Source organism: Mesitornis unicolor, unplaced genomic scaffold, assembly GCF_000695765.1.
Source record: "Mesitornis unicolor isolate BGI_N332 unplaced genomic scaffold, ASM69576v1 scaffold14731, whole genome shotgun sequence".
NCBI classification, from domain to species: domain Eukaryota; kingdom Metazoa; phylum Chordata; class Aves; order Mesitornithiformes; family Mesitornithidae; genus Mesitornis; species Mesitornis unicolor.
The window spans coordinates 666-12,456 of record NW_010165930.1 but is presented as its reverse complement, the minus strand read 5'-3'; the positions used below and the strand labels follow the sequence as shown (position 1 = coordinate 12,456).

The window sequence follows — 11,791 nt, the reverse complement described above, 5'->3', positions numbered from 1 at the left end:
CTGAACCAGAAAAGAAAAAGCATGCCTCAGGACAGGCTCCAAGCAGCTGAACGTTTTTGAATTAAAATGAATTCCACTTCCTCACCAGAACAGTATGTAACATGTTACCCACACGCTGCTTGCTAATTACAACGACCCAGCTTAGGAGAGGTCAGATTTCTGTCATTGGACATTCAAGAAGAATCAGATGCAAGAACTGGAGAAGGCTGAAGAGATGCTAGAGATGGTCTGTAGGAAGCTCCCCTACCCAAAGGGTGCTGAAGATGGGATGTGACAATCAAAGAGTAACTTGGTCTTGGGATCAGAGTGCTGACAGGGCAGAGCAAGGAGCCCTTCCAGTGCCAGCAGGTGGAGCTGCCGGCAAAAGAAATGGCAAACGGCACCAACCCAGGGAGGCTTGCTGGGAGCCCCCGGGGAGGGGACCGATACAGCAGCTTCTCCAAAACCCCATCATTATGAGCCCATCCATGCTTACTGCCGGGCTGGGCAGCTTCAGTGACGAGAAGGTCTTGGTAAGCATTGCGGTTAATCTCTGCTGTCCACCCTGGCCTGTCCAGCAGACCCAAGGGGCATTGGGGATGCTTGGAACCCTCTACCAAGATGCTCATAACCTTGCGATGCTTCATACCATGGTTAGCATGGACTGTGCAGCTGCCAAAGCAATGCACTGCTGCCTAGGGCTACAAAGATGATTAAGGGAGTGGAGCATCTCCCTTATGAGGAGCAGCTGAGGGAGCTGGGGCTCTTTAGTTTGCAGAAGAGGAGACCGAGGGGAGACCTCATTCATGTTTATAAATATTTAAAGGGTGAGTGTCACGAGGTGTTTAGCCTGGCTCTTCTCGGTGACAAAGACTGATAGGACAAGGGGTAATGGACACAAACTGGAACACAGGAGGTTCCACTTCAATTTGAGAAGAAACTTCTCAGTGAGGGTGACAGAGCACTGGACCAGGCTGCCCAGAGAGGTTGTGGAGTCTCCTTCTCTGCAGACATTCAAAACCCGCCTGGACGCCTTCCTGTGTAACCTCATCTGGGTGTTCCTGCTCCGGCAGGGGGATTGGACTGGATGAGCTTTGGAGGTCCCTTCCAATCCCTAACGTTCTGTGATTCTGTGATTCTGTGCCTGTCCCCGCTTGCCTCCCTGGCTGGAGGAAAGGTGAGTCACTGGGAGGCAGCAGTGAGGCTGGAGTCCTGCCTGCCAGTGACCCACAGAAACATCATCCAGCACTCCAGTCACAGATAAATCAAGTTTTAGCAGCTGAGATCATGTCTTCTACCCAAGTCAGAAAGAGCATGCACCCTTGAAGGACAAGTCTAATCTTTACAAGCATTTTTATTCATACAGCTTATTCCGATGGCTGAGCTGTCCCTCAGGATGGTCAGCACTAGATTCATCTACTACTGAATGCACTGTGGATTTATTGGGAATGTAGTCACAGCAAGGCCTGGTAGAAGTCATGAAGAAATTTTCTGGTGACTGTCCGGAGAAGAAGAGGCTTGGACTGTAAGATTTTGCCTACTGGTCTCAAAGAAAAGCAGTTACTTCTATATTGCCTATTTCTATACTGTAGCATATAGCAAATCGCTTCCACCATGTAAAAGTTATTGTAATGATAGAGAGTTAAACAGGCAAAGCAGTTAAGCCTTAACTGCTTTACTTACCTCCTGCTTACAATAGGTCATACCATTACTGTCATTTGACTTTGTTCTTTTATTCTCCTCCAGGTGCCCAAATCAAGTCAGATGGTAAGTATCCTTCTAATTTAGCTGGAGCAGCTGGGGACAAAATTCTTACTCAATTATAGTCAGTTTTTCACTGACTTCATCAGAACAAGGACTTTATCCTTAATCTTGAAATTAAAAAATTTCTATCATGTGCTGTCAGTAACGATACTTAGCAACTCCAAGATAATATGCTACCTGCAAACATTTAAGCCTGATGCATTCCCCTCATATAAAATTCTTTCTTTTTATGTAACTCTCTGTAGTTACTTAAAAATAGAACCTTTTGTTGAACTTCAGCAATACATGGAACATAGTAGTTGTTCAGAGGATCACTGACTGCTGTCTCCGTGGAACAGAACGCCGAAGGGTCACAAATGTAATATTACAAATGTAATAAAGTCAAAAATAATTATACACAATATTCAGATATGACATGAATTTGTTTTTCAGGTGAATATTACTGTCCAGTCCATAGCTGTCCAGTCTCTGAATGGAATGCGGTCTTTACTTAATGGTGGTGATGTCCTCAGGCTCCCTATGATTTTGGATGAACTGTGCATAAATATAGTTCTTGGGGTAGGTATGACAGCTCTTTGCCTCCTCATGTTTGATGGAAAGCACGTATGCATCAAATAATTTCTGATTCACAAATTACAAAGATGTGAGAAAGGCCCTTGCGCAGTTTTCCATGTATTGTGACATCTCCAAAGCAAATGTGACAGGAGAAACACTGACTTTGGGATAAAAGAGCTTGTTTTGCAACAAGATAATAACTATATGCAACAAAACATGGAGACAGGATGAAATCCTTTTCTATTATTACTGTCCACGTGACATAACAAATAATAACATGAGTTTAGAATCTACATTATGCTTGGGAGAAGATGACTTCAGGCACAGTGGTGGCAGAGACAGAGGAATACACAGCACAAATCATCTCATCTTTTTGTCTTAAATAGATGAACATTGGTTTAAGTTTAGAAAAGGTTTATCAATAAGTCAGTTTTGAAGAGGCGCCAGCCTCTAGAGCACCTAGTATGTCTCTACCAGGTAGTAGAGTGTCTCTTAAGCAAGGAAGAAAGAAAATAATACTTACATAGTGTTAAACTCCCCTTTTTTCCCTAGTTTCATACTCGTATGTATTTGTGCTAGCTAATATCTAAAATGTTTAATTTTCAGGTGAGTTATCACATTACGTACACAGACGCAGGAGAGATAATAGAAGCAGCTGCTTCTTTTGTCCTGGGGGCAATTAACCAAGCAGCACTTTCAATACAGCAGCACTTCGAAATCAGCTTTACTCAGGTAACTGCCAGAGATGTTATGGATGACTTGCTGAAAGACATTTAATTACAAAACTTATTAAACTTGAATCAGAACAATTGTTAGCAGTAAGGTAAAATTTAACTTACCCTGGCTACACAACTGAGGCAGCATTTCAGAACTGGGCAATAAAGGCCTCCAAAGTCTCTTTTTCACATTTGGAAGAGTAATCTTGTGACTCTGTACAACTATATCCAATGAAAGCAAAGCCAGCTTAGGCTTTGTTAAGAGAACTGTTACAGTTTTACAGAGCCATCTTACTACTATCATTGCTCAAGACAGTTGATAATCCTAAAAAAGTGAAATAGTTCTGTGTTTTCCAGGCCATTTCAGTGCAGCAGGAGAACTAACACTGTACACGTTTGCATTGCAGGTGGATACAAAGCCGGTTCCTCTCAGTGGTAATCCTGGTTATGTTGTTGGACTGCCTATAAGAGCGGGCTTCCGGCCACAAGGATATCCTTTCCCTGTTGAAATATTGTTTGCAGTCCTTGTTCTGGTCCATCTTTACAAACACTTTCTAGCATGGACATCTGTAAAAAGTATCTGTTCTTTAACAAAAGTAAAAGTGTGCTTTTTTGGCTATGTTTTAGAAGTAGCAAATGACTCAGTCCTGACTGCAGTCTCCTGGGACTCTTAGTGAGGTAGATTTAGACCTTCATTGTGCTCTCTAGTGCTTCATACAGTGTAAGTAGAGTCTTGAGCTATTACAGCATTCTCAGATGTATTTTAAGAATATGATTAAGGATTCTTTCTTCATTATATACATCAAGAACTGAATTTCCCTTTAACTGTGCGTTACATCTGGCATCATTCAGAATACTAACAAATACGGTCAACTTACCATTCTGCAGAGTACATCCAACCAGGACTGCCTGGCAGCACAGGGAGCCAGAACGCCAATATTATTTGGTTATAACATGATATCAGGCTGTAAGTTACGGTAAGAGGACATTCCCTTTTTATTTAGTGCTTTTAACCCCCTGGTGACCCTTTCCATTAGGACCTGTTCAGATCCTGGGACATTCATACAGCTGTAGGAGTAATGGGAATGGAGTATTTAATTATGAGAAATGTCATTTAATTAACAATGGTGTCTCTCTTGAAAACATTGTGTACATTAGCAGCTGTAGCCAGAAGGCTTGAACAGTGCATGAGAGCAAGGAGAAATCATTACTGTGCCAAACCAATGGATTTTGCTTTAACTAATCTTTTTTTCTTCTCCCCCCCCCCCCCCCCCGAAGAATTACTGCAGCTATGAAATGCCAGCTTTTGACTCAGACCCTCCTAGATCTACTGAAGGGACAAAGCTTTCCCGAATACGTGGCCTCGTTTGGAAATTCTCAAGCCCACAATGTGCTTGACTGGGTGCCGATAACTCACCTCCGCATCGCAGAACAGGTGAAAGTCACACCACTACCACCACCCCCTTCGCTCTCACTGTCCTCTCTCCTGAGATCTGTCCCTGTTTCTCCTTGGTGCTCTTATGCCAGGTTACAGTAAGATAGCAAGAACCCTTTAAAGCACAGAAACAGTATACCTGAGCAGTATACCTTCTGTTAAGTAGCAGCAGTGCTGCTTGGTGCGTGCTGACTGACAGCACCCTTCCCAATGACAGCTTGTAAATAGGTTTGTGCATGCTTTTGCAGCTAAACAGTGAATTATTTCTGTAAACAGAAACTTGACAGTTCAAAACGAGAAAAAAAAAACAACAACCCACAACTAAAAATATTTAAGATTGTAGACTTCAAAATCCTGTCTTGGCAGAATTAAGGATTTTCTACTGTCCCAGCTAAAAAGAGCCAGCTTAACACTGTCACTAAAAGCCAAAGCCCAGTCCTGCCTGAGGTGCAGCACAGTCGGTTTGTCACCTGTGGAGAAACTGCAGGGACACCCCCACACCAAGGCTGCAGGCACCTGCACGGGCAGCACTCCAGGGCCCAGGCACGGCTCTGGTAACCTCCTGGAGCCAGCTTTCGGGGGGGCATTCTGCCACTTCAATAAGATGAATAATTAATGTGATTGCTTCTGTACAAGTCAGACAATGAGAGAATTTATAACACTTTTCAGAGCTCATGCCAAATACCAGTAGCACTTGAAATAGAAGTGAAGTGGACTAAATACGGATCCCTGGTCAATCCACAAGCCAGAATAGTCAACGTTACAGCAACAATCACTACCACCACTTTGAAGCAGGTATGTAATTAAATGGCAGGATTTAAGATAAAAAGAATGGCTTGTTTCGCTTGGGTATCAGCTGTGTAACAGTGACTCAGTTAATCTCTATCTAAGGTAACACTTCATATTAGAACATATTGCACCCAACGGGTTCTGTTCCAACTCCAACACAACTGTGGGCTGCTTGCCAAAACGCACTTCAATAAAAATCTATACATCATTAAACAAAGGAAGTGTGGAACTGTTTATGAGAAAAAAACCAAGCAAGCTTATTAAAAATAACAGCTGAAAATACAACCCAGCCCAAACAGAGCAGTTGTACAAAGAGAAGACTGAAGCTAACGACCATTTGTATTTTCATTGCAGCTTCCCTCAGGAAGGGAAAGGACTATTCCTATAATCAGTTCTGTTGCTTTCACTGATATTTCTTCACCTGCAGAGCCAGGCTATAAAGCTTGGCCCACCATTAACGTCAAGTTACCTTATGATTTTTTCTTTCCATTTGTCTAAGGTAAGTATGCATGATTTTAGTTTGTTTCCCAAAGAAGCAAGGTTTATCCAGTCACTGTGATGTGCCATCAGTTTCCTCTAAACTGTATACGCACCGAGTTAAACTTGGCCAGGAAGGAAAGGGCGAGCTCTTCTGAGGGTTCTCAGCAGCTTTTAGGGGAGAAAAAGCCCCGACGTTAAGTGGAAAGTTCCCAATTATACCTCTACCAAGAGGAGAGAAGGCTGTGGTGTGAACATGACAGTGGCTGCAGCCATTGGTCAGCACATGTGCGGCCCCCAGCTGCCCAGCACAGCGGACGCTTGGAAGCAGCGCTCATCCGAGCTGCCAGCCCAGCTCTGCAGAGGCAGGAGGGGAAGGGAAGAGTGCAGGGACACGGTACGGCTCCAAAGGAAAGTAGGCTTCATTATTCTGTGAGCAGCAGAGCTAAATTGTTAATTAAAGTAATCATGTGCTATTAGATAAGCCTCTGCTTTATCTGTTTTCATAGATGAATAAGCCATGTATTTCTGGCTATTCTTCCCAAACCACTAAATAATTACCTTTCTTTAAGAATCCGAACAGTTAAGTGATGCTTTTAGAAAAGCTCAATGACCCTTCCAGCTGAAATCAATTGGAGACGCCTGCTACAGTCCACGCTTCTCAAAATTCCCACTTATTGAATCTTACTCTTCAACTGTAAAGTAGTCTCACCACAGGGACCTTCTAGTACCTGAAAAAGTTCACGTTGTGTTCAAACACCGGCCTGGTCCTTCAGAATATGCTTTCTGATGGCTTTTCTGGAGTCTTGCTGTTCCCAGCATTCCACTCACCTACATCTGTTCTTACATATTCTAATTCTTTTAATGCGTTGATTTATGAGCTGTGGAAGCAGAAAAGGCTTTGCAGCCCAGCAGGCCACAAACGAACACTTAAAATGGAAGAGGAGATGAGATAACGCAGTATCAGGACTCGGATCTGCTGCTGAGAACAAGGCATTGTTTGACGTAAGGCGGCACATGTTCGCCTCTATTTCTGGTGCTGATCTGGTTGTCAACTAAAGGAGTGGTGTGTTGGTATTTCTGAAATGAACGCTGTATAAATAACAAAGTGGCACAAGCAGCAACAGAAGTGAGGAAACTACCAACAATATGAGAAGAATGGTTGGCAAAGAAGAGATGTATTGATGATGAACGGTCAGCCTGTAGAGAAACGACCTTTTCAGCCTCGATTCTTATCGTAGAAACTGCACCTTTCTACAAGACGTTGCAAATAAAGGGCACTATCACAGGAAAATGCAAGTATGTAAACTACGTGGTACCCTTGTGGATGTACAGCTTGTAAAGATGTGTCTTTATTAAATTATTTTGCAGTTTTGACTGTACAACTGTACAAGAAACGTCTTGCGAAATCGCTGTTTACGGGGAGTACGCACGATTAATTTTCCAGCAAAATTGTTTTTGCAATCCCAAGATGTAATCAAAGCGTGGTCAAATAGAAAGTGTTTATAGACAACACTATACAAGAGAAAGCAGAGACAGAAAAACCTTTCAGGTCAAACTGGCAGATTTCAACACTGGCCTCTTATTTTTGCTCGCTGATGAGTCCGTGCTGTTTCAATATGTTGTTAAGCCTCTCGATTTCTTGCTCCTGTTGGAGACAAAAGTCAAACCATGAATCTAGCTCTTGCATTTCAGCAGTGGGAAGATCTGTGGGAACCCGGGGAACTATTTCAAGGCGTATCCCTGCAGTAAAGCAGGACGACCTGGCTGAGGTAAGTAGGACAGAGGCGGCCGTCTTCCTTTTGCAAGAGGAGCAGCCGAGGGAAGCAGGGACAGGACAGCTGAGGCTGTGGTTCCTCAGCCCAGCACACCCCACAACTTTTGGATGAGGAAACCAAGCTGACAGTGGCAACCTTGCAGAAGGAGCGCAGGCCAGCCCGTCCAAGGGAGCGGCCAGCGGGGAAACTTCCTTTAAATTAAAAGTGGTTTTTTACCTTCTCTACACAGCTTTGTTCCAGTTGTTCAACCTTTGTTGCGAGTTTCAGGTTCGCTTGCTTCAGCTTGGACACTTGTTGTTCAGAGCGGGTCTTCACCGATAAAATTATTCCTGTGAAACAATTCACAGCAGATTCGTTTTACAACGTAGGACAGCCACGAGCAGGCGGTTCACAGTACACAGGGTCTGTACTCAAGGAGTTAAACGTGTTCCTCTCCAGCTCTGGTTCTCTCATCTTCAAACTACCCTTCCCAAGTGCTTTTCTTAATGAGCAGGGTTTTAAATTAACCACCCCAGGGATTCAGATACCCGTACTCTGCTGGGAAGAGGCAGTCTGGCCTCCGAGCTGAATTAATCAGTTTGACTGTCATTCAAATCCCGAGTTTGAATTCGCTCCCTTGGCAGAGCCTGGGGATGTGACCAGCAGCTTTGTTGTCACCAGGGGCTGTGTTTTAGCCACTTCATGAAGCTGGGAGCCTTGCTCCAACAGCCTGGGGCACGAGGCTTATCCAGCCCCGAGGCTGATTGCTCTGGCCGGGTGGAACGGGACATGGCACCATGGCACACCCTCTCTGGTCCCTGAGGTTTGGGCTTCACCCTGTGCAGCTGCAGAGAGGGCACGCAGCTTCTCATGACAGCAGAGGTGTCAATTCTCTACTGAAACATCATTGGGTTATTACATGTGAACTCAGCCCCCCCAGCGGAGGCATTTTCTTCCTACCCCTTTCCAAGCAGGGGAGAAAAAAAATAATCAGATAGCTTGGTAGGAGCATGAAGAACATCACGTTCTTCTCGCCCGGCAGAGCTCTCTGGCTGCTGCCAGAACAGCATTTTCTCTGAAGCCAAAGCAGCGCCACCACTGATTTGCATTGATAACATCAAACAGTCCCCACCTGCCTGAGACCCGGGCCCTCTCCATCCACAGCGACTGAAGGCAGCGAACCGTGCCCGGGCTTGGACACAACACCCAAAGCTCAGGGCAGATTTTCTTTGTCCACTGTTGCTCCAAGCGGGTGGGCACAGTGAGAGGCTTGGGGACAAAGCCAGGAGCACCCAAGGATAAGGAAATTAATTCACTTGTTCTGCTGTACAACTGCGTGTTCAGAGACACCGAGGTCCCTGTGGCTCACACAGCTGCACACGAGTCTGGTTTCTGTGACCTTCACTCTGAACTCAGAAGAGCCACAAGCTGCTCTTGCATCTTCCCTTTTCCTGGCCAGTGCCACCGGTCAGGCACGTCCTCCTCGTCAAAGGGGCAGTGGGGGCTGGAGGTGACAGACTCAGCCCCAGCCATCCTCTCCTTTTACCCCAACTAACCAGACCTACTGAGCACTCCCCAAAAGTGCCCTCGTAGGCACAGACAGCACCCAGGCTGAGGGTTCATGCAGGAATTAGGGATAATCCCATTGCCACATTTTATGAACCCCAAAATCCTTCCCCAGAGAAGGAAGACTGTTTCCAGTTGTTTCTGAAGTGTCTGAGTTTACACCACTTTGCAACAATTCACAATTCCAGCAGCAGAGTCGGTGAAGTCTGATTTGGGGATACTTTATATTCCTCTTTTTACACTGAGCCCTTTGAATCCAAGCAAGGGAGACCCAGCATGAGATCAGGATGTTTCCCTGCAGCATCCCTGGAGGGGATGAGGGAGCCACAGCAGAGCATCAGAGCAGTAAACCCTACTCGGCTACAGCAGCTGGTTTAAGGAGGCAGCGTTTCACCCCACTCCCTATTAAAGTGGGGCCAAAAGGATCCTACGACACAAACTCAAGCCGTGAGCCATCCCCTCAGGAGGGAGGGATGCAGGAACAGATTACAGGTTGGTTTTAGGGGAACGTGCCCGATGCTGCCGTGCTAAAGCTGAACACCTCCACTCACTGCTGTGTCCCCATCACCCCACATTGCACCACCACGAATACTCCATAGAAATCACAGCCGAATCAAGGCCACGCTCCAGCAACGAAAACCACACGGGTGAAACCAAGTCTGCTGGGAGAGCAAGACCCTGGCATCTCACAGGTGGCATCGAGAAGGGAACAAAGATGCAACCCCAGATAATTTGGGTAAAGCTGGCAAACCCAGCCCACGCACAAGGGGAACCTCCCGCCCTGCCGCGCACACCCACCGTTGATGATCCTGGCCACGCGCCACAGCCGCAGCAGGATCAGGAGCCCCACAGCCTCGAACTCGTGCTCACGGAAGATGAGGACGATGTCGAGGATGAAGGACACGATGACAACGACCCCGTCCAGCACCTCGAACTTGTGGTGGAAGAACTCCCAGCGGTAGACGAAGACTTTAAACCCCACCTCAACCAGGAAGATGGTTAAGATGGAAAGGGAGAGGTAGTGGAAAACCTGGGAAAAGACAGCACAAGTTTAGGGCCAGGAACGCAAGCAGGGCAGGCTCAAAACCTCCCTCTCTTGAGGGCACAACTCATCTGACTCCACAAGGAGGAGGGCTGGGGACCTTCCTTCTGCTCTAAAGGACAAGCAGAGCGAGCACAGCTGGCGGTTGGTGACTGTGGGTGAGCTGCACCAGGAGGTGTGGACACGACCAGGACAAGGGTGGCGAGAGCGGTCGGCTCTGCCGCAGCCCATGGGAACACGAAGCTGCTGCATGGAGCGGTGTGAGTCGAACCAGGGTGGCCCTGTGCACTGCGGGGCTGTCACAAGTCTCTGTCTCCTTGTGCCCACAGCAGCTGGCTCAGCAACGCTGAAGGTCCAGGTCCTGCCTGGTTGTCCTCTCCAGTGGGCTCTGAACACCACAGAGAAGGAAATCATGTCTCGTGTTGACGCTTTCCTGCATTTTACCTTTGGGGTTATGTTGTATTTGTCCGGGTGGATGATTTTCAAGTCCATCAGCAACTCCCCAAGGACCAACAAGGCATCCAGGATGACCAGGCAGACAACCAGAATCTGTTGGAGGAGGAGAGCTGATGTGAATCCTCTCCTCGTGTGGGTGGATCAGCAAGAGGAACCGATGCAGCCCTCAGCTAAACAACCCCCAACCCTGCATCCCCAAATCGGCCGGCAGCATTTCCCAGAGCTTTCTGCTGCTCCCCCCCAGGACCCCCACTCCCACAGCCCTCCTTGCTGGGGTATTCCTGCAAAGTCTCACCCCTATGAAATCACTTGTCCCCCCCTCCCCAGACCCAGCTGTTTCCCACCGCCTGGCGTGGGGGTCTCGGGGAGCCGGAGCAGAGCACGTCCCCCAACCCGCGCCGTGACGAGTGCGCAGCGAGGCTTGTCGCCGCTCAGGAAACATCTGCGCCGCTGCGGAGCCGCGTGTTCCTGACAGCACAGCCCAGCGCTGAGGCAGCAGCCGCTCACACAGACATTTTCCCTGACACCACACCCCAGCGCGGAGCCACCAGCCGCTCTCACAGACACCACGAGTGCTCAGGAGCTCAGCCCCCAGCCACCGCTGTGCCCTGCACTGGCTCTGGCCAAATCTCGCCCTTGCTTCCCTTTGGGCTGGGTTTGTTCTGCCTCACCTGAAACCTGTGGGAGCTGAAGAGCTTCTTCATCATGCCCTGGAAGGGGATGCGGCTCCTGGTGGGCTCCAGCTTGATCTCCGAATCCGGCTGCTTCTCCCCATTCTCTCCAACCTCCTCCTCCTCCCATTTCCGATAGCTGTTGCTCCACTGCACGGGGTCATCCCCCACCACCGTGAAGTGCTTCAGGTACCTGGACATGGCTCCGGATCAAGCTGGCATCACCCTGCCACCACCCGAGGGACAAGAGCAGAGCGTCACCTCTCAGCCGAGGACGCCAAATCCCCCCCCGTGTCACCACAGCGAGCGTGACAAGAGCGTGATGTTTTGTTCAGACGTGGACAGGCCCCGCTGACGGGAAATTGCTTCACGGTGGTGCCGCTTGTTTTGCATCACCTCCCACGGCGCAACAGAGCCCCCGCCATCCTCCCCAGCGCTGCCTGCACCCCACTGTGCTCCTCCACGAGGAACTCAATGGGAGAAAAATACCACCAGCCCTTATCTCGCATCTTGTGAGGCAAGAGGAGGCAGCTGCCGGTTTCCCGTTGGAAAGAGCCATTGTGTTTCTGTTAGACACTGATCGA

At 47.8% G+C, this 11,791-nt stretch overlaps 2 protein-coding genes across 2 annotated transcripts in view; one reads left to right on the top strand and one right to left on the bottom strand.

The window, feature by feature from the left end:
- TCTN1 (tectonic family member 1) overlaps positions 1 to 5,743 on the top strand; it is a 13,090-nt gene extending 7,347 nt beyond the window's left edge. Inside the window, exons 7-14 of the mRNA XM_010194800.1 lie at positions 1,726 to 1,746; positions 2,176 to 2,301; positions 2,905 to 3,030; positions 3,422 to 3,504; positions 3,851 to 3,991; positions 4,293 to 4,449; positions 5,119 to 5,244; positions 5,593 to 5,743. Coding sequence (XP_010193102.1) covers positions 1,726 to 1,746; positions 2,176 to 2,301; positions 2,905 to 3,030; positions 3,422 to 3,504; positions 3,851 to 3,991; positions 4,293 to 4,449; positions 5,119 to 5,244; positions 5,593 to 5,736 — 924 coding nt within the window. The 3' untranslated portion in view covers positions 5,737 to 5,743. The remainder of the gene's footprint in view (positions 1 to 1,725; positions 1,747 to 2,175; positions 2,302 to 2,904; positions 3,031 to 3,421; positions 3,505 to 3,850; positions 3,992 to 4,292; positions 4,450 to 5,118; positions 5,245 to 5,592) is intronic.
- Positions 5,744 to 7,285: 1,542 nt separating this feature from the next.
- HVCN1 (hydrogen voltage-gated channel 1) lies at positions 7,286 to 11,438 on the bottom strand. Its single transcript, XM_010194799.1, has 5 exons — positions 11,208 to 11,438; positions 10,525 to 10,629; positions 9,837 to 10,068; positions 7,710 to 7,822; positions 7,286 to 7,363 (listed from the first exon to the last, which is right to left on the bottom strand). Exons 1-5 carry the CDS (start codon positions 11,406 to 11,408, stop codon positions 7,298 to 7,300), a joined length of 717 nt encoding a protein of 238 aa, XP_010193101.1. The 5' UTR covers positions 11,409 to 11,438; the 3' UTR covers positions 7,286 to 7,297.
- Positions 11,439 to 11,791: the final 353 nt, after the last annotated feature.